The sequence below is a fragment of the Vipera ursinii genome (assembly GCF_947247035.1).
Source record: "Vipera ursinii genome assembly, chromosome: 2".
NCBI lineage: Eukaryota > Metazoa > Chordata > Lepidosauria > Squamata > Viperidae > Vipera > Vipera ursinii.
This window is the reverse complement of record NC_139513.1, coordinates 144809341-144829105: the sequence shown is the minus strand read 5'-3', so window position 1 is coordinate 144829105 and position 19765 is coordinate 144809341. Positions and strand designations below refer to the sequence as shown.

The window sequence follows — 19765 nt, the reverse complement described above, 5'->3', positions numbered from 1 at the left end:
TTACAACGGCCCTAAAAAAATGTCTTATGACTGTTTTTTCATACTTTGTTGTTGTTGTTAGCTGCGAAGTCGTGTCCGACCCATCGCGACCCCATGGACAACGTTCCTCCAGGCCTTCCTGTCCTCTACCATCTTCTGGAGTCCATCTAGGCTCACGCCCACTGCTTCAGTGACTCCATCCAGACACCTCATTCTCTGTCGTCCCCTTCTTCTCTTGCCCTCAACCTTTCCCAGCATTAGGCTCGTCTCCAGTGAGTCCTTCCTTCTCATTAGGTGGCCAAAGTATTTGAGTTTTAGCTTCAGGATCTGGCCTTCTAAAGAGCAGTCAGGGTTGATCTCCTCTAGGACTGACCGGTTTGATCGCCTTGCAGTCCAAGGGACTCGCAGGAGTCTTCTCCAGCACCATAGTTCAAAGGCTTCAATTCTTTGGCGCTCAGCCTTTTTTATAGTCCAACTTTCACTGCCATACATTGCAAGTGGGTTTTCCACACTTACAACAACACTAAAAAAATGACTTATGATAGCTTTTCACACTTATGACCCTTGCAGCATCCCCGTGGTCACGTGATCAAAATTCGGATGCTTGACAATTGACTCATATTTACAACGGTTGCAGTGTCCCGGGGTCACGTGATCACCCTTTGCGACCTTCTGACAAGCCAAGTCAGTGGGGGAAGCCAGATTCACTTAACAACTGTGTCCCTAACTTAACAACTACAGTAATTGATTTAGCAAGAAAGGTTGTGTAACAGGGCAAAATTCACTTCACAAATGTCTTGTTTAGCAAAAGAAATTTTGGGCTCAGTTGTGGCCATAAGTCGAGGACTACCCTACGCCATCAGCAACTGTGGTTACCCATGCAATACGGTTGTGCCCTGGAAATGAATCTGACAATTCACAAAGGCAACCAGAGAGGTACAAACAGGCCATCAAGCTAGTATTTCAATACGGGAACCAAACCATTTGCAAGCATTTCTAAGTTGTATATAATTGCCCTTTGTCTATGATCTATGACCCTCACTTAGCCTTGTGCCTTTTTATGGTAGATAGAAATCCGGGGAGATGCAGTACAAACATTTTAGATAAACACTAGTAAAGATGCTACAAATCAATCCAGTTTTTGGGATAAAGGTCATATTTAGAAACTTTCTTTGGTTCATTTCTCCACAGAGATAATAATGCACTTGGAAAGCGGCGAAAGCTACTGCTAAATCCTGCATTTTTAGTTGGTTTGTTTGTCTATTATTTCCCATAGGGTGAATTGCTTTATTTTTCTTCTCACTTTATTTGTTTCCAGGAATATTTCATTCTAAAGGCATAGACATTTTTATTATTTGCAGTTATCCAAGGAGTTCCAGGGAAAGTAAAAAGGTTTGATGGACTCAGCCTCTCAGGAGGAAAAGCAAAGCAAAATGTAACAAATACTGTTATGAATGTGCTTACAGTGCCAAATGCATCTTTTTCATCATCCAAGAATCCCCCTCACTAACATTAAGCTAGATTATTTATATTTTTAATTGGCAGAGCTGGATACAATGACAATCTTGTTTGCAATGAAATACAAAGCACATTTTTTGGTGCCTGAAAATCTAATAGTAGTCTTCCTTTGGCTGTATTGTACCATAGACTAGCCTTTCCCAACCTGCCCCCCTCTGAAGGTTTTAAACAAAAAATCCATAATTTATAGCTTTTCACCCATACCAATAGACCCAAATTGGTTGCCTTCTCTTGGTTTACTGTGAACGGGCTGTATGCTGTGCATTTGCAAGTCTTATATATAAAAACAATATTCAATACCCGGTTCCTTCTTTCTCAGAGAGGAAATGGTTTCCATCTGTCCTTTGCTCTGGCAATGGTCAGAGTTATTACTGTCTTATTTTTTTAATTGACTGTATGAGAACTAACCCCCCCCACCCCACCCACACCCCGGTGCTCATATAATACATAAAATCAGATCTGCTTGTTATTTTAAATGGAAATATGTGAGATACTTGTTTACTTGGTGATAACCAACATAAGACAAAAACAACAACAACCAATAATCACAACAGGCAAATGTTGCAATTATTTTTTCAGGCTGGACTGAAAACAACAGTTCAGCTGTCACATAAATGAATCCATACACAATAAACAGCACATTCTGGTCTCAAAGGCAATCTGTGTTCTACTTAATGCAGGGCTTACCATCACTATATTGGCCAAATGAGCAGAAATAAGAGCATACACCCCTCCAGATGAACCCACAACAGGTGCAGTCATATCAGCGATGGACACTGCCAAGGAACCTTGGACAAATAATAATAAAAAAAGGTAAGTACAAATGACAAGGGACGCGGTGGCTCAGTGGGTTAGGACGCTGAGCTTGTCGAAAAGAAGGTTGGCAGTTTGGCGGGTCAAATCCCAAGTGCCGTGTAACAGAGTGAGCGCCTGTTACTCGTCCCAGCTTCTGCCAACCTAGCAGTTTGAAAGCACGTAAAAGTGCAAGTAGAAAAATAGGGACCACTACGGTGGGAAGGCAACAGTGCTCCGTGCGCCTTTGGCGTCCAGTCATGCTGGCCACATGACCACGGAGACGTCCTCGGACAAGCGCTGGCTCTTTGGCTTTCAAACGGAGATGAGCACCGGCCCCTAGAGTTGGAAACGACTAGCACGCATGTGCGGGGGAAACTTTACCTTTACCTTTACCTTTACAAATGACTGCCAAATAAAATACCTCCTACTTTTTCTACAAATACAGGTAGTTTTCAACTTACGATCACAGTTGAGCCAAATTGAACAAAGTTTCTGTTGCTAAGCGAGACAGTTGTTAAGTTAATTTTGCTCCATTTTACAAACTTACTTGCCACAGCTGTTAAGTGAATCACTACAGTTAAGTTAGTAACATGGTTGTTAAGTGAATCTGGCTTCCCCATTGACTTGGCTTGTCAGAAGCTCGCGAAAGGGGAATCACATGACCCCGGGACACTGCAGCCGTCCTAAATATGAAACAGTTGCCAAAAGCGTTTGAATTTTGAACACGTGACCATGGGGATGTTGCAGTGGTCGTAAGTGTGAAAAACTATCATGAGTTATTTTGTTAGTGTTGTTGTAACTTTGAACAGTCATTAAATGAACTGTTGTAAGTTGAGTACTATCTGTACTTTCTAGAAAAAGGCATTTAAGGATTCCGAGAGTCCAAGCCCCAATCATTATGGACATTTAACAGTGAAACAGAAACAGCTTGCTATTATCTTCTACCAAGTTTTTCCCCCCCAATAACCCAAATCAGGTCAAAAACCTTAGGACTTCTTCTTGGTCTTATATCCCAGGGGTCCCCAAACCCCGGTCCATGGACCGGCACTGGGCCACGACATGCCAGAAACCGGTCCGTGCAAACAAGCAAAGCCCCATTCGTGGGATGCCGACAGTACATGAAACCACGCCTCCTCCAGTCCACAGAAAAGCTTCTATCCACGGAACCGGTCCCTGGTGCCCAAAAGGTTGGGGACCTCTGTTATATCTGACCAGGTCCAATCCTCTTTTACCTTTTTTGAGATCAGCCAAGATTGGGTAACTACTGCCATCTGCTGTGACGAAAGGGCTAATACCATTTTACTGTCCGATAAGTTGTCCGTTATTCAGGTGTTTTTTTGCAGAGAAAGACAAACGACTCCTCAATAAGTAGGGAGGATCGTACATATTTTTCACCATAGAAGCAAGAATTGTTTTAGTGATGGCTTTTGAAAAAGATTAGATCAGCTTCCTTTTCAGCTAACAGAATCCATTATACGATTTTGTGGGATATGTCCTAGGCGTCTGCAAAAAGTACTTTTTAAAGTAAAACATTAACAATGTATAAAGCAGTTAATGGGTTCAAAATTAGTGTGTTCCAGTCTTACATCCTGAAGGGAGTTGTTGTTGAGTTTAAATGAAAGTCTGCTTGCCAGATGTATTAAATATAATTACAGATTCTTTCATGGCGCTTCAAGAATTTAGGTTACCATCCTGTTTTGGAAGAGTGCATTCCACTAGCAAGCAAAGGCATTTTCTTTTCCCAATAGGCATTTGACTTGGCCATGGCTTAATTCTTATTCCTTAATTGCCCTTCTGGTCTATACAGTAAGGTAGTCCTCGCCTTATGACCATAATTGAGCCCCAAAATTTATGTTGCTAAGCAAGACAGTTGTTAAGGGAATTTTGCCCTATTTTACGAATTTATTGCCACAGTTGTTAAGTGAATCGCTGCAGTGGTTAGATTAGTAACACGGTTGCTAAGTGAAGCTGGCTTTCCCATTGACTTTGCTTGTCAGGAAGTCGCTAAAGATGGTCACATGACTCCGGGACATTGCAACCGTCATAAATATGAGTCAGTTACCCAAACGTCTGAATTTGGATCACGTGACCATGGGGATGCTGCAACGGTCCTAAGTGTGAAAAACGGTCACAAGTCACTTTTTTCAGTCCCGTTTTAACTTCGAACAGTTGCTAAATGAACGGTTGTAAGTTGAGGACTGCTTGCATTGTTCCTTTGAGCCTGACCTTGTACAATTGCTTTGAATACTGTTTACTTTTTTATGGTTTTTATATCTTGTAAACCACTTGCATTGGCTCCTTTTGCAAAAAAGAGGAATGGTGTCAAGCAGCTGAAATAAAACATTCGAGTTCACCGTTGGATAATTCTTCAAACCTAACGATAAGCAGTAAGAGACCACAAACAGGTCAGGAGTTGGTGCTTGGCCCTCACCAGTCATAAACATTTCATAGCTAAACTTAAAATATTTCAGGAGAACGAGGGTCACAGCGGGATGGGTGAGAACGCAAGCTAGGTGGAGCTGTGATAATAGGATGGAAGCTAAATTGGAAGGGTCAAGCTCTAGGTTCTGTTCTTTTCTTAAATGTTCATTAGTGTATTGATGTGTCTTGCCTCAGAATGGTGGGAAACTGCACCATTGATTTTTACTAAGAGACGACTCTTATTAGGCATACAACAGTAATTTGGGCCCTGCATACAGCACATCCCTTTTGCAACATCCTAGACAGGAACCCAGCTATTGGGGTTTATAAAACATAATTGGCTTAGCATTATGGGTGCATCAGGCCATTGTAGCCTATTCAATAAAGCAACATTAAAACAAATCATGAGCTAATGTGACTCTTGGTGTGTTTACTATTTTTTTTTAACTTGCAACAAAAGCATTTCAATCATGTGTAGTATTTTGAGGGGAAACTAGTGGAGCCCAGCTCAGAAGCCAAAGAAAACGCCACGATAATAAACCACAAGACTCCAGTTTTCTTTTTCTGCTTGGTTGTTCTGATTAAGTGAATAAAAATTTCCAGGTTGTAACCAGCCAACAGTTTATGGGTAACCAACTGGTAAATTACACTGCAAAAATCACTTCAGGGGAGAATTATTGCTCACTGAAGTTAATTGCAACAAGACTGTCTTTGCCGTAGTTATTGCCAGGATAGCCATGTGCTTGTTAACATCTTTAGAAATCAAATGAAAAGCACACTGATCGTGATCTAACATGCGGTAACAGGGCCCCTTGATGGAACATGGTTTACCAAGCTGTCTGTCTAATAAATGTTTGGAAATAAAATAATGGAGAGATGGCATGGAAAGTCAAAGCTGGCATAACAACAAATTCATACCCCGAAAAAAAAAAGCTTCATGCAAGATAAAGAAAAGGATAGTGGAAGGTACAGGAAAATTTATTTCTTCTGACTCTCCACTTCCGTCTTTCTATGTTTCTGGTCCAAAGAACAGTCTCTGGAGACAATAGTACAGGTAGTCCTCAACCTACGACCATAATTGAGCCCAAATTTCTGTTGCGAGGTGAAACATTTATTAAGTGACTTTTGCCCCATTCTATGACTTTGCTTGCCCTAGTTGTTAAGTGTATCACTGTAGCTGTTAAACTAGTAACTCAGCTCTTAAGTGAATGTGGTTTCCCCATTGACTTTGCTCGTAAGAAGGTCACATGACCCTGGGCCACTGCAACCGTCATAATCATGAGTCAGTTGCCAGGTGTCTGAATTTTTATCGTATGACCACAAGCATGCTGCAATGGCTGTAAGTGTGAAAAATGGTCATAAGTCGCTTTTTTCAGGACCACTGTAACTTTGAAAGGTCACTAAATGAACTGCTGTAAATTGAGGACTACCTGTAGTGGCTCCATTATAGTTAAGCTGGATATTGCTTAGTTAAAGAGAATCGGCCTCTAGAGAAGTTTTTTTTTTTAAAAAAATCACATGGGAGTTAAAAATCAGCTCTTCAAGTTATAGTCAAAAACCTACTGGAAATCAATATAGCTTTTTTCCCATGCTGCTGCTGTCACCAACCACCGCAGGAGTTCTGCTACCTTTTCTGCCAATTGCAACGTCTGAGTGTCCTTCAAAGGCAGCTCAGTGTAAAGCTCCTTGAAGTAATCAGGGTTAGTAGTAGTGGCCTGAGTCCCCATTGCCAGGGCTTCCTGGGCTAAGTAGGGCCACAAATGGTGTCTCGAATGAACCTGGTAAATGCCCTCCAGCCATGACTTTTACCTGTGAACCCAGCAAGAGCCAGGGGTCCAGGAAACTCCCTTCTCCATAATTTGGCAATCCCCATCTGACAGTTTCCACATCTCTTCCCAGCCTATTGGTCCAGCAACTCTACAATCGTGAATCACCCAACATCAGCCACTGGCTCCAGTCATGTCAATGGTCTTTTTTTAGGTACCCAACCCTCTTCTCCACCATCCTTCTCCAGCACTGTCCATCTTTCCTATCTTCTTAAGGCTCAGCCATCCAAATGGAGTCACTGCTCGTAGCACCCATTCAGCCTGATAAATCCCTCGCCTGAACTTCCACAAGCTCCGTGACCCCATCTCACCTCCACGATTTCCCTCAATTGACTCAGTTCCACACAGACAACTAAAACTACCCCAACCAGGGCCAATGGCTGTCCTAGCACGGCACCATGTTACTTCAAAAACTTTTGTATCTCCCACAAAGGCTACTCTTCTGCCTAAAAAAACCCCATCTTTTGGCTTCTTCGCCAGTTTCCCCTCTCTAAACTCCAGCCCCTTTTCAAGCAGGTTAACTCAGATGGGAGAGGCTGGCTGACTTGTTCATTTGTTTGTTTCCTTATTCTCAGCCATCTTATACCTCTCAGAGATTACAGGGCCACGGTTAAAAAAAAACCAAAACACCAGCCACAGAACTGAAATAACATACAGTCCAAATCTCGAATGTGAAATAAAACTAGGAGAGAATAATAAAAACAACAGCAAAGAGCAGGGGTTGTTACTGACAGACTCTTAGGAAATAACAACAACAACAATAACAATTATTATTGTTGTTATTGATCATTGCAGTCAGCCAGATGTTCACACTGGATTTGGCATTTTTGTCTACCTATCGAGTCCTTACCAAGGACCTGGGATAGGCAGATGTGGATGTTTGATGGTATTATAGATATCGTCGCAGGATGGAAGCAGTTCCTAATAAAGCCGCCTTTTGTAATTGACTAATGGCGAATTTTGTTAATGCCAGTGGTATTCAAGTGGTGCTCCAGTTGTTTTGGGATTGCACCCAAGGCGCCTATTACTATTGGTACTACTCTTGCTTGTCTTTGCCACAGTCTTTCTACTTCTATTTGTAGGTCTTTGTACTTTGTTATCTTCTCCAGTTCTTTCTCGTCTATTCTGCTGTCTCCAGGCACTGCCACATCCACTATCCAGACTTTTTTGTCTTTCTTATCGACAATTGTTAAGTCCGGGGTGTTATGTTGCAGGTGCTTGTCTGCTTGAATTTTTATTATTATTATTTTTATTTTTATTATTATTATTATTATTATTATTATTATTATTATTATTATTATTATTCTATGTGGAACTAATAATTTACTAAATGTATATGCTGCCTGACTCCCGGTGACGCTGGGTGGTATACAAAAAGTTAAAAACATTTAAAATAAGAAAATAATACAAAGCAAAAAAGCCAAAATGGCAGAGACAACAAACCCAAATGGGAACAAAGAAGAGGTACTAAAGGGGGCTTCAATCCTGCTTGCTGAAGGCCCTTTAAAACACCAGAAAGTCAGGGGAGTGACTCCCTGAAAGCAAGCAGGGAGGGGATTTATTTATTTGCATCCTCCTGCCATTATTATTTTTATAAATAAGGTGGTGAACATACATAATACTCCTTGCTCCTCCTCTTTTTCCCACAACCACAACAACCCTGTGAGGTGGTTTGAGCTGAGAGTGAATGAGAGATTCCTGAGCTATCGGCAAGTTGCCTTTTTGTTCTACCTGAAAAGCTATTCAACCCCCCCCCCCGCCCCCCAAGATAGTCCTCAGTTACAAAGGATCCAAACAAAAGTACTTACAGCCAGGATTAGAAGTTCCAAAGGTTGGCCCCCCACACCTCCCCCTGTGACCACATTTTGGGTACCCAGCAACTGGTCCGCGTTTATGGCTGTTTGCAGAATCCTGATGTCAAGGCTGCTAACCTAGAATGTTATTGTTTGACAAGAGATGAAGAAGTAGCCATTTCATATGTTAAACCTGTGTACTGCTTTCAGAGATTGAGTTTAAGGTTGGGAGGGGGGACAAGTAGGATTGTACCTTGAAGGCCATCTGAAATGAAGAAGATAAGACCTTGGCGGGTTTTCTAACGGAAGGGAAACTGATTCTTTAAATTAATTGGAGAATATGATTCAAGACAAAATTAGAAAGGTGGAGAATTGTGTTTTAATATATTGTGCAAGGGGCGGAGATTTCAGCTTCCTTCAAGCAAGCATTTGCCGGTGTATTAGGCTGAATAAAGGACTTTTAAGGTAAACAATGCCTCAGAGTCACTTGAAAAGCCCATACGTCGGAAACTTGACACCTATGCTCATTGGATTTATAATGTCTTGCCCATTTACTTCTGGTTTCTACAAAAAAATGTCCCATAGCGAAAAAAGGGTTCACTAAACCACACAAAAAAGGATGTAAAACTGGGAGAGGATACATGATGAACTGCTTAATGACTGCCACAACTTATGGCTGTAATTGTGGGCTCAATTATGGTCGTAGGTCAAGGCCTACCCCTCGTGAAATGAGTGTTGAGTTGGTAGCCCTAGCAGTGTGAGGTAAAGAACAACAGATTCTTCTGCAGAAGGTAGACAATTCCATCAGCCTCTCAAATAAACAAGGGAGCCATAATACCATGTTTGGAATATAACAAAAAGCTTGGAGAAGGACAAGGGAGCACAGGTTGTCCTCGACTTACAACCGTTCACTGAGTGACTGTTCAAAGTTACAACGGCACTGAAAAAAGTGACTTAGGACCATTTTTCACACTTACGACCATTTCAGCATGCCCGTGGTCAGATGATCAGAATTTGGACTCTTGGCAAGTGGCTTGTATTTATGACGGTTGCGGCGTCCCTGGGGGTCATGTGACCACCTGTCCCAACCTTCTGACAAGCAAAGTCAACGGGGAAGCCAGATTCACTTAACAACCGTGTAACAACTGCAGGGATTCACTTAACGGCTGTGGCAAGGAAGGTCGTAAAATGGGGCAAAACTCACTTCACAAATGCCTCGCTCAGCAAGAGAAACATTGGGCCCCACTGTGCTTTTCTTGAGCTTCCCACTGAAAAGAACGCAGCTTTGACCAATTTGCTTTCCTAGACCTCCTACGGATAATTCCCCAATCCCGGATGCATTTGGAAATGAACGCTGAGGGAGGGTAAGGAACATCTATCTAGCTGGGGTGAGATTTTCTTTCAGGGAGACCTTGCGGATCCCACTGGGCTGGATGAGAGTCGAGCGATCTGGGCTACCGTAGATCTGTCTACGGAACCTCAAAAAGCATCCCTCTGGGGCAGATTTCCCCCTGGGCTTTGTCCGGCCACCTAGAAGGCCCCACCAATTAGATATTTCCTGTTTCTGATTTAAAGGATAGTGAAAAGCACTTATCTGGTCAAGTAACATTAAGACTGGAAAGGACATTCTGGTTCTAGCAGGTAAGCTCCTATAGGGGCTGAAACACCATAGTCCAAGCCAGTGGTGGGATTCAAATAGGTGAACCACCGGTTCTGTGCATAGATGCCGCTTCCCGAAGTCCATTCTGGGCCTGGGCAACAAAATTAGCTACCGATTCTGCCGAAGTGGTGCGAACCAGCTGAATCCCACCACAGCTTTCATTGAACCAGGGGGAAAAGACTGGATAATTTGTAGACCTGGTCAACGAACAATTTTTTTTAAAAAATAACACTCTCAGCTTCATTGATAAGGACAATCTCACAATGGCAAACCTTCAAGAATTCCAGAAGTACAGCCTTGCTTGAGAGATGCTGGTGTTGACTAGGAGGGAGGGCAAATGCCTTTTCGAAAGATATTCTGAGAAACGATGTGCAGCTTTTAAACTTCCTCGTGGGCTCCAGAGTAAGGGCAGCGATATCGGTTACAGCACTTACCTGCTACCACTCCAGCAAAATAGACAAATCCGATCCTGGTCGCACCATGAACCATTTCAAGGGGAACTCCAACAAGAAGCTGAAGGACAACGTTGAGTCCAAGGTGTTCTATCCTGAGGAAACAGCACTGTTTGTTTTTATTAAATTATTATTATTATTATTATTATTATTATTATTATTATTATTATTATTATTATTATTATTATTATTATTATTATTATTATTCCCAGAGTGATGTTTTGTAAAAAAACATTATGAAATCCTGTATATAACCCTCTTGATAAAATATTATTTAGTTTAAAAGACAATTTAAATGCACTAGACCACCTAAGTCTTCCAAAGAGCATTCAAACAGACATGCTTCTTTATTGAAAAATAATGTAATAATTATGATTCAAGAATTCTGTTTTTTTGAACACTACTGATTAGAACTAAACGTTTAAGCACCAAACTCAATTAACCGTAATTGTTATATGTTAATCACAATTAATTAACTAATTAGTTGTCAGCATGGTAATTAAGGCCATGGACCGGTACAAATCTGAACTGGAATGAAGTGGATAATTTCTGGCAATGCAAGGTACGGCTCCCATCTACCTCACAGAAGGCAGAAATCTTTTACACCAAAGATGTGACAATAACAAACAAGCAAACAAACGAACGAACGAATGAACGAATGATCTGGCCTGTAGTGCTCCAGTGGGTATCTCCAATGGCATTGACACTATTTCTGTATGGACAATCCTGTTTGAGAAGGTTGGACAGTTTAAGAAGGTTTAATGCCTTCAGATGGGAAAGAAATCCTTTGGGAAGCACTGGATGTTTTTCAAAGATGAAACGGGAACCATTTTGCCTCTTAATTCCTTTTCTGAAAAACTGGAAAACATTGTGAACCCAGCCACTCCAGGGGAAATTTAGAAGCTGAAAATCAGAGATTGTGGAGCACCACATAGTGATTGTCAGATGTTCATCCCTGTTCTAAAGAAGGATGCAGAAAAAAGCAACAAATCTCTGCCCTGAAGAACAAAAATTAAAAGTCATAGCTATAAATATGACTGGGGAAAAAAAGAGAGCAATAAAGTTACAAAAGCATTCAGAAAAGATCTTTTTCCCGTACTGAGGTGGGTTGAATGCTAAAATCACTCAATCATCATGTATCATTTTTTCATAAAAAAATGATCTCCCTGTGTGAAAAGTCAGATATACTATGGTACTAAAAGTTGTATACAAAAAAGTAGTTACATTTTAAATAAAGCTCACATTGGGAATTGTATTTTAAAACTCTGTATCAGAGAAATGTATATGTCAAAGAATGAAAAGAGAATGATTTGCTTTTGTTTTTTTAAGCAACTTGAACAATGCCAACACTTAAATGCATAGAAAGACTGTCTGTTAAGAGATTTTGCACATGCACAGCTGTAATTTTTTTCTAAACTCCAAAAGTAAAAAATCCACAAGATTTGAACACTGCGTAGTGTATAATGTGATCAGTAAAGTGCACAGGATTTTAAGCAACTAGCGCAAAATCAAACAGCTACTTCATTATTTAACAAGAACACTAAAAGAAGAGATAGATACTGCAAAAAGATTTAATTCTTTACGTCCAGACTTTATCCATTCCCCCCCCCAAGTTGGATGCATCAACCATTCTGCTTGAATAACACAAATAAAGGCGATAAATGAACTAATTAAAAAATTGCCAATCTCCAGAGCCAGATTGGTATCTATCCAAGAATACTGAACAGTTCAGTTGTTCAAGATTTACCATTTGATGCTAGGCCCAGATTTTCTTGTAGAGTGGGTTTTTGTTTTGTTTTTTTAAAGAAACCCTGCTGATTATCATAATTGTTTAAGTCGAAGCAGGGTGGATTGCAAACTCTCTGTGTGCGCATCCTTATACAATAATCGCCAATCATAACATTTAACCAAAATGTGTTGTTTTGAGTGAAAATGAGGGCGAAAGTTTGAAACAAGATTTTAAAATCTACCTTTTCCTTACACTGAAATATTCACAGCTTAGTGCAGGCTAATAGCAAAAAAAAGTCACGGGAAGGTTTGTGGTTTTATCGTAACAATGAATTTAGCTGTCTTTTAAATAGTGTCTCTTGAGGTGCCATGATTTATTTCTGCTGATGTTTCTGCTGGCCCACTGTTTGGCTGGTCCTTTTAAAATGAGGCTTCCATTCAGCTAAACTGCTCCTGCATCAGCCAAGCACATCAGAGTCCCATAGTCAATAAGGGCCCATAAAACGTAATTAGCTTTCACATGCTCTGAATGTGTCATTCTTTGGATGACAATATAATTGATTTATCCAGGCTTCACCTTCTCTGGGACCGAGCAAGCGGGGGCCCTTGAATCAATGCAATTCATTAGTTATGGCAGGAATACAAATGGGCGGGGCCTCACAGATCATTAACAGACACTCTGCCTTAAAGTGGAAAGCTAAAATTTACAATTGTAGGGTCTTAGAAAGCTTTTCCCCATCAGGGCTGGAACCTTGAGCAGCACATACATTTGGGGAAACTCTGAGTAAGCACAATCAGTCCCCCCTCCCTCAATGACTCCCTTCTAACAGGGGATCTTCATGGTTCCCCCCCTCTAAAAAAGCATGATAAATTAAGAGATCCGCATTAACATTTTAAAGTCACAGCAAGAAGTAGGGTAATAATAGATTTCACCACCTTTGTATCAGTTTGCCCTTTAGTGGAAGGGGGAGCAGAATAATGGCCTCACCATTAAAGAGCGCAAACACCATATGACTTTCTTTGAGATTTATTCTGTTCTCCAGCCGGAGAAATAATCTAATGCAGGCAACTTGGCTGGAAGTGATTGCTGAGTATTTTAAATATTACAGAGTTTTCTTAAAAACAACTATCCCTAACACCCATTGCTTCTCAAGTGGAGAGTGTGTGTGTGTGTGTGTGTGTGTGTGTGTGTGTGTGCACGTGTGTGCACGTGTGTGTGTGTGTGTGTGTGTGTGTGTGTGTTTGGGAAGTTTGCACTTCCAAATGGTTTACAATCTGCCACAAAAATGTAACCATCCAATTCCAGTTAAGTCTCTAATATGTACAGACAGCAGACTTTGGATACTTGATCTTCCTAGAGATTCCCCTGGAAACCAGCCAAGGGTGTGGGGGGAAAAAAACCTCAGGATAATTAAAAGATTCAGCACATTTTTCAAGCCACACAGCAGCCTAGTGGCAACAAGATACTTGTCAAGGCAAAGGTTAGCTTTTTTGGGAGTAAGAAAAATGTTCTGCAATGTGACTAAAATGCTTTGAAATCTTTCAAGGTTCCAGGGTGGTTGGCCATATTTAAAGAAAGTCAATGCCTTTCATTCAAAGAAATCCCAGAGAATTTAGGGTGCCTGATTTTCTTCAGATAATCTATGTTGAGGGTAAGCTCCTGTAGTGCCCAGCTAGAAATTGGAGGGCAGGGGGCTCAGAAAAAATGATAGGGTAAAACAAGATATTCTAATAAGTGCATGGAAACTTTTAGTGTGTGTAGTTCTCGACTTACAAAAGTTCATTTAATGACTGACGTTACAACGGCACTGCAAAAAGGGACTTATGGTCATTTTTCACACTTGCAACCACTGTAGCACCCCTATGATTGTGTGAGCAAAATTTGGACACTTGGCAACTAGTTCGCATTTATGACGATTGCAGTGTCCTGGAGTCATGTGATCCCGTTTTGCGACCTTCTGACAAACAAAGTCAATGGGGAAGACAGGTTCATTTAACAGGTCTGTGACTAACTCAACCACTCCAGTGATTCACTTAACAACTCTGGCAAGTAAGATCACAAAATGGGACAAAATTCACTTAACAAGTGTCTTGCTTAGCAACAGAAATTTTGGGTTCAATTGCCATAAGTCGAGGACTGCCCTGTAATTTTTCCTATTGCCACCAGGAGGAGGCCTGGGAAATACCTTCTCAGATTAAACGACAACAAAAATGCTCTCATTAGAAAGCGTGTACAAGTTAAATGTTTTCTGCAAATCTGATAGGACAGGTTATTTATTGGCAGAAGGACCAAAATGTTCCAGTTAGATTTGGTGGTCCCAGTTAGAGAAGCTCCCGACTTGATTCTGAAGTGGCTATCAAGTAAAATCTGCCAGTATTTTCAGTGTTGCATTATAGTCAGGGATCTTAGGTTATTGGAAAAGCTGACACAGTGTTAATGTTTTGTTTTCTTGCCAGACATATCTCAGTGAATCCATGAGCTGCTCCCTAGGAATCACCGTTGATGATAAGTTGAAATGGGAGAGAGACAGCTAAGCACCGTCCCCTGAAGCCGCACTTTCCAAAGCTGGGTAAATTATCCAAAACTGAGTAGAAGTAGTTTTTCTTAAGACAATGAGATGCTAATACATTACCCAAACATAAACAAAGATATTTAAATTGACTTAATTGAGTTCTTGATCCTGAAGCTAAAACTCAAATACTTTGGCCACCTAATGAGAAGGAAGGACTCACTGGAGAAGAGCCTAATGCTGGGAAAGGTTGAGGGCAAGAGAAGAAGGGGACGACAGAGAATGAGGTGGCTGGATGGAGTCACTGAAGCAGTAGGCGTGAGCTTAAATGGACTCTGGAAGATGGTAGAGGACAGGAAGGCCTGGAGGAACGTTGTCCATAGGGTCGCGATGGGTCGGACACGGCTTGGCAGCTAACAACAACAATTGAGTTCTTTATCTGCATTGGGTAAAAAGGACTTTCTGATTAGTCATTTTGGATAATGAAGAACAAGGTTTGGGAAGCGTGGCCTTAGGAGATGAAAGCAAACTGCAGGCAGCCTTCGACTCACAACCACAATTGAGCCCAAAATTTCTGTTGCTGAGCGAGACAGTTGTTAAGTGAATATTGCCCCGTTTTATGACCTTTCTTGCCACAGTTGGTAAGTGAATCACCGCAATTAAGTTAGTCACATGGTTGTTAAGAGAATCTGGCTTCCCCATTGACTTTGCTTGTCAGAGGGCCACAAAAGGGGATCACGTGATCCCGGGACACGGAAACCGTCCTAAATATGAATAAGTTGCCAGGTGTCTGAATTTTGATTATATGACTATGGAGACGCTGCAACGGTCGTAAGTAGGAAAAATGATCATAACTGCCTTTTTTCAGTGCTATTGTAACTTCAAATGGTCAACAAATGAGTTGTGAGTTGAGAACTATCTGTACCTAGAAGAAGACACTCCAAGATCAAATTGGAAAAGGCAAAAGCAAACTACTTTTGTATTATTGCCTAGAAAATTGTGTGGACATGATTCTAACAATTTGGATGAACGTGAGTGATAGACAATGAGATCCAGCAGCTGAGAAGCCTTCCACAAGTAGATCTGAGGGCGACAATATAACTTTATTCAGAAACGGACCCCATTAAAAAAAAACTGAGTCAGACAGACAATACACCACTGTGAAACAGGAAAGCACCAAACACGCCCACTGAACTGCAGAGAAGAGGTGTTTAAAGGACTAATAGCTTTGTTTACACAAATATGGAACAGATGGTGTGAAAGAAATGCAAGAGAATGTAGAAATTATCAAACCATTGCACTAATTTCTCCGGAAAGCTAATTTGTTCTTAAGATCTTACCAAGAAATATAGAGTTATACACAAAAGAGGGGAAAAAGCCCCATGAACAGGGGGATTTCAGAAAAGGCAGCGGGACGCAACTTAAATAGATGATGTCAGATGAAGAACAGAAAGAGCAAAGGAATACAGGTCCAAAATTTCTATTGCTAAGCAAGAATTCTGCCCCCATTTTATGACCTTTCTTGTCACACGTGTTAAGTGAATTACTGCAGATGTTAAGTTAAATAACCTGGTTGTTAACTGAATCTGGCTTCCACACTGACTTTGCTTGTCAGAAGGTTGTAAAAGGTGATGACATGATCCCGGGACACGGCAACCGTCATAAATATGAGCCAGTTTGCCAAGCATCCGAATGCTGCAATGGTCATAAGTGTGAAAAAACGATCATAACTCTTTTTTTTTCAGTTGTATCTTTGAACAGCCACTAAAGAAATGGTTGTAAGTCAAGGACTATCAGTACATGGAACTACAACTAGCCAATTGCTTTTTATCCTACCATGTTACAGGAACCTGGCTTAACTGGTTAATTTATGGTTCAGTTATGAAAATCCAGAAATTTGTGTGGAATAAACTCAGAGTTTGCAATCCTAGGAATTATAACAGGAAATTAAAATTGCAGGTACTGTAGCTGCCCAGTTGGAAAACTAATTTTAAAGATGTGGGGAACATTGGGCTATGCCGTGTTACTGGACCCTGAGGGCTGCCCACGAATGCCAACTGCAAGGTCTCCCTTGCCCTCTTCTCTTAATACCACGTAACAACGGAGACATCGACATTTCCGCAGTACTCACCCTGCGTGCATGAAGATGTAAGTGAGGTACCGCCAGGCCTGAGCACGGAGTTGAGGATGATATAATAATGAATTCTTCAGATAGAAGGGATGGGTGACTTGCAACACAAACCTATCCAGGACCACTCCATTGTAAAGAAAGAAGGCAACCTAGGAGAGCAGGGAAAGCCCACAATTAACCAAATTCCATTTGCATATCTGGGGGGGGGGGAAATAAACCTTTTGCTTGGAGGGAGGAAAGGTGCTTCTGAGTGTGAGGGGGTGCTCACACGACACCTTTGGACAAGTCCCTAAAGAGCTGCACTTTTCCCTGGAATTGTGTGATTATATTGTGATCACTGTGGCATTGTGGAGCTGCACTGTGATCCTGGGAAAAGGCACATGTAATTTAAGGAGTTGCAGATTGTTTCACAAATATTCTGAGGTGTCTTTGAACTCTTGAATCCAAATGCCTGAACAGCACTAAGGGGGGGAAAAATCGGTGTGTTTTAGGAAATATAGACACCTCAGTTCAATAAAAGTACATCTAACTAGAGGTTGGTTTGGACTTTCTTGGTCACTTGTTTGCTTTAAATGTGGAGGAGGTATTAGATTTCTAATATTAATCCCTCCTCTTGAGGCCAACCTATCTTTCAACTCCTCCTTGAGAACCACATATTTAAGTTTTGTCTGTACAAGTTTGATCAAAATACCTGAATAATGAATACACAAATAGTACCATGTTAAATACCGCACTCATAATGAAACATTTTGATTTATCTTGTTGTTGAATATGAAATAGCAACCTCTGGGAACTTCCAGAAATTATATGTGACTTACATAAACCTTGATTATATTGCAATGGCTGCTTCTCACATCAGGCCAAGCCAAAGCCAAGTAGATTACATAATAGTTTAGGACAATGTGTGAATCCAGGCAATGTAAAAGGAGGATTACACAGGCATACATAAATCCTTGCAGTGGCAAAATACGTAATTGGCCAGAATTTCTCTTCTCTGAAGTAACCCCACACAAATACAATCTGTCTGGATTTAAGCTCTTCTCATACTGTTGCTGAAAGCAAGAAAGGCCAGCAGATCCAAAGAAAGCCATGAAACATATTTTCTTCAGCTAAATCCATTCCAGGAGGATTCAATGACATTTCATTTCCACTGGAACAACACATATTTCCTATGTTATCTGGCTGTGAAACAAAACGTATTATCAACTAAATCAGTGTGTGATGCAAATGTAAAAACTACACAAGTATATATGCATATACAGGTAGTCCTCTATTTACGACCACAACTGAGCCCAGAATTTATATTGCTAAGTGAGAAATTTGTTAAGTGAGTTTTGCCCCACTTTGCGACCTTTCTTGCTACAATTATTAAATGAATCACTGCAGTTGTTAAATTAGTAACGTAGCTCTTAAGTGAACCTGGCTTCCCCATTGACTTTGCTTGTCAGAAGGTTGCAAAAGGTGGTCACATGACCATGGGACACTGCAGCCATCATAAATAAGAACCAGTTGCCAGGCATCCAAATGCAAATCACGTGACCGTGGGGATGCTGCAACGGTCATAAGTGTGAAAAATGGTCATAAGTCACTTTTTTCAGTGCTATTATAACTTTGAACAGCCACTAAATGAACTGTTGTAAGCTGAGGACTACCTCTATGTTAAACTGACCCATTGCACAAATACATGAAAGACTCAAAAGTGTGCTACACAAACCTCCTACGAGCATAGTGCTAGAACATCTGCCCCCTTTGCCCCCTTTTAAAACGTGTTGTCATCCTTTCTACTGCAATCCCATTGCTTTTGTTTAATTGCTCAACATAAAGTAATTGGAACCATTGAGAAATGCCTGGAGAGGTATTTCAGCATTATGCTGAACTTTAAATAAAGCTTTATTGGAAACGTCAAAGGACCGAACAAGAAATTAAAAGGCCAAAGGCTTACTCCTGCTCTATGTAATTTCCACTTCCCTAGTAGCAAGGAATTGATCGCATCTTGAACTTGACCTTCCTTCATTCATTGAACTGATTCTCCAAAATGGCATGGTCCTTCAGAGGCAGTAATTTATCCAACAGCAGGTGAATCCCACTGTCCAGGTTTCCCCACTTAAAACTCCTTGGACTGGACGTCCTTGGTTTAAACATCATATAGTCATGTAATCTAGTCATTCAGGAAATCTACTGCCATTTTGGGATTACTACCGTAGAAGAACAGAGAGGTGGGGCTGCCTATCCCTCAAAATCTGCTAACATGACTTCTCCCACTGTTGTGTAAACAGCGTGGTGGAATTATTTTTTTTTAAAAAAAGCAACAAACCTTGCAGAACACCCTAATTCCAAATGAACAGTTGCAGAACAGAAGATCTCAGAACCACCTGAAATTTGATCTGCCAGGTAGCATTAGAGATACCTTAATACTGAGCCCTACATTTTCACTTGTGTTTGTTTCCATCCTACCTCATATTAACATCATAGTTAAATCTTAGTTACTTAAGTTTACTCTGAATTGAAGACAACCTCCCAAAGAGAGTAGACAGGGAAACACACAAACACACACACACACACACACACACACCAAATCCTATGCAATTCCTAACTCCCCCTCTTCTCAAACTAAGATTTCCGCTATCTTCTCAACCAATGGTTCTCAACCTGTGGTCTGCAGACCCCTGGGGGGCCACAATGTCTCACAGGCAAAGCGAAAACTTGAAGAAGTGTTCTGATTTAAATCTTGAGTTAAATCTTGGGGGTCCATGGCTGCGGTCTGTGGCCACAAAAGGTATTTAAAGGAGGTCCGTGGTAAAGAAAAGGTTGAGAACCACTGTTCTAAACTAGCCTTGGGGAATTCCTCCCTCCGTAACCTGCATATGATGGGATGCAGGCAGCACACAAAACCATGTACCCTCATGCATATGTGAACCACACATATACATATCTCCTTCTGAAGCAATACCA

General features: G+C 41.0%; 1 protein-coding gene across 3 annotated transcripts in view; it reads right to left on the bottom strand.

Moving 5' to 3' along the window:
* The window catches only part of RHBDL3 (rhomboid like 3), a gene marked incomplete at both ends in the record, with an annotated part of 143948 nt that overhangs the window by 12833 nt on the left and 111350 nt on the right, over positions 1-19765 (bottom strand). For all 3 annotated transcript variants that reach the window (XM_083353630.1, XM_083353631.1, XM_083353632.1), the window contains 3 exons: positions 2185-2285; positions 10427-10539; positions 16814-16962. In XM_083353630.1, the coding sequence (XP_083209756.1) occupies positions 2185-2285; positions 10427-10539; positions 16814-16962 (363 nt within the window). The remainder of the gene's footprint in view (positions 1-2184; positions 2286-10426; positions 10540-16813; positions 16963-19765) is intronic.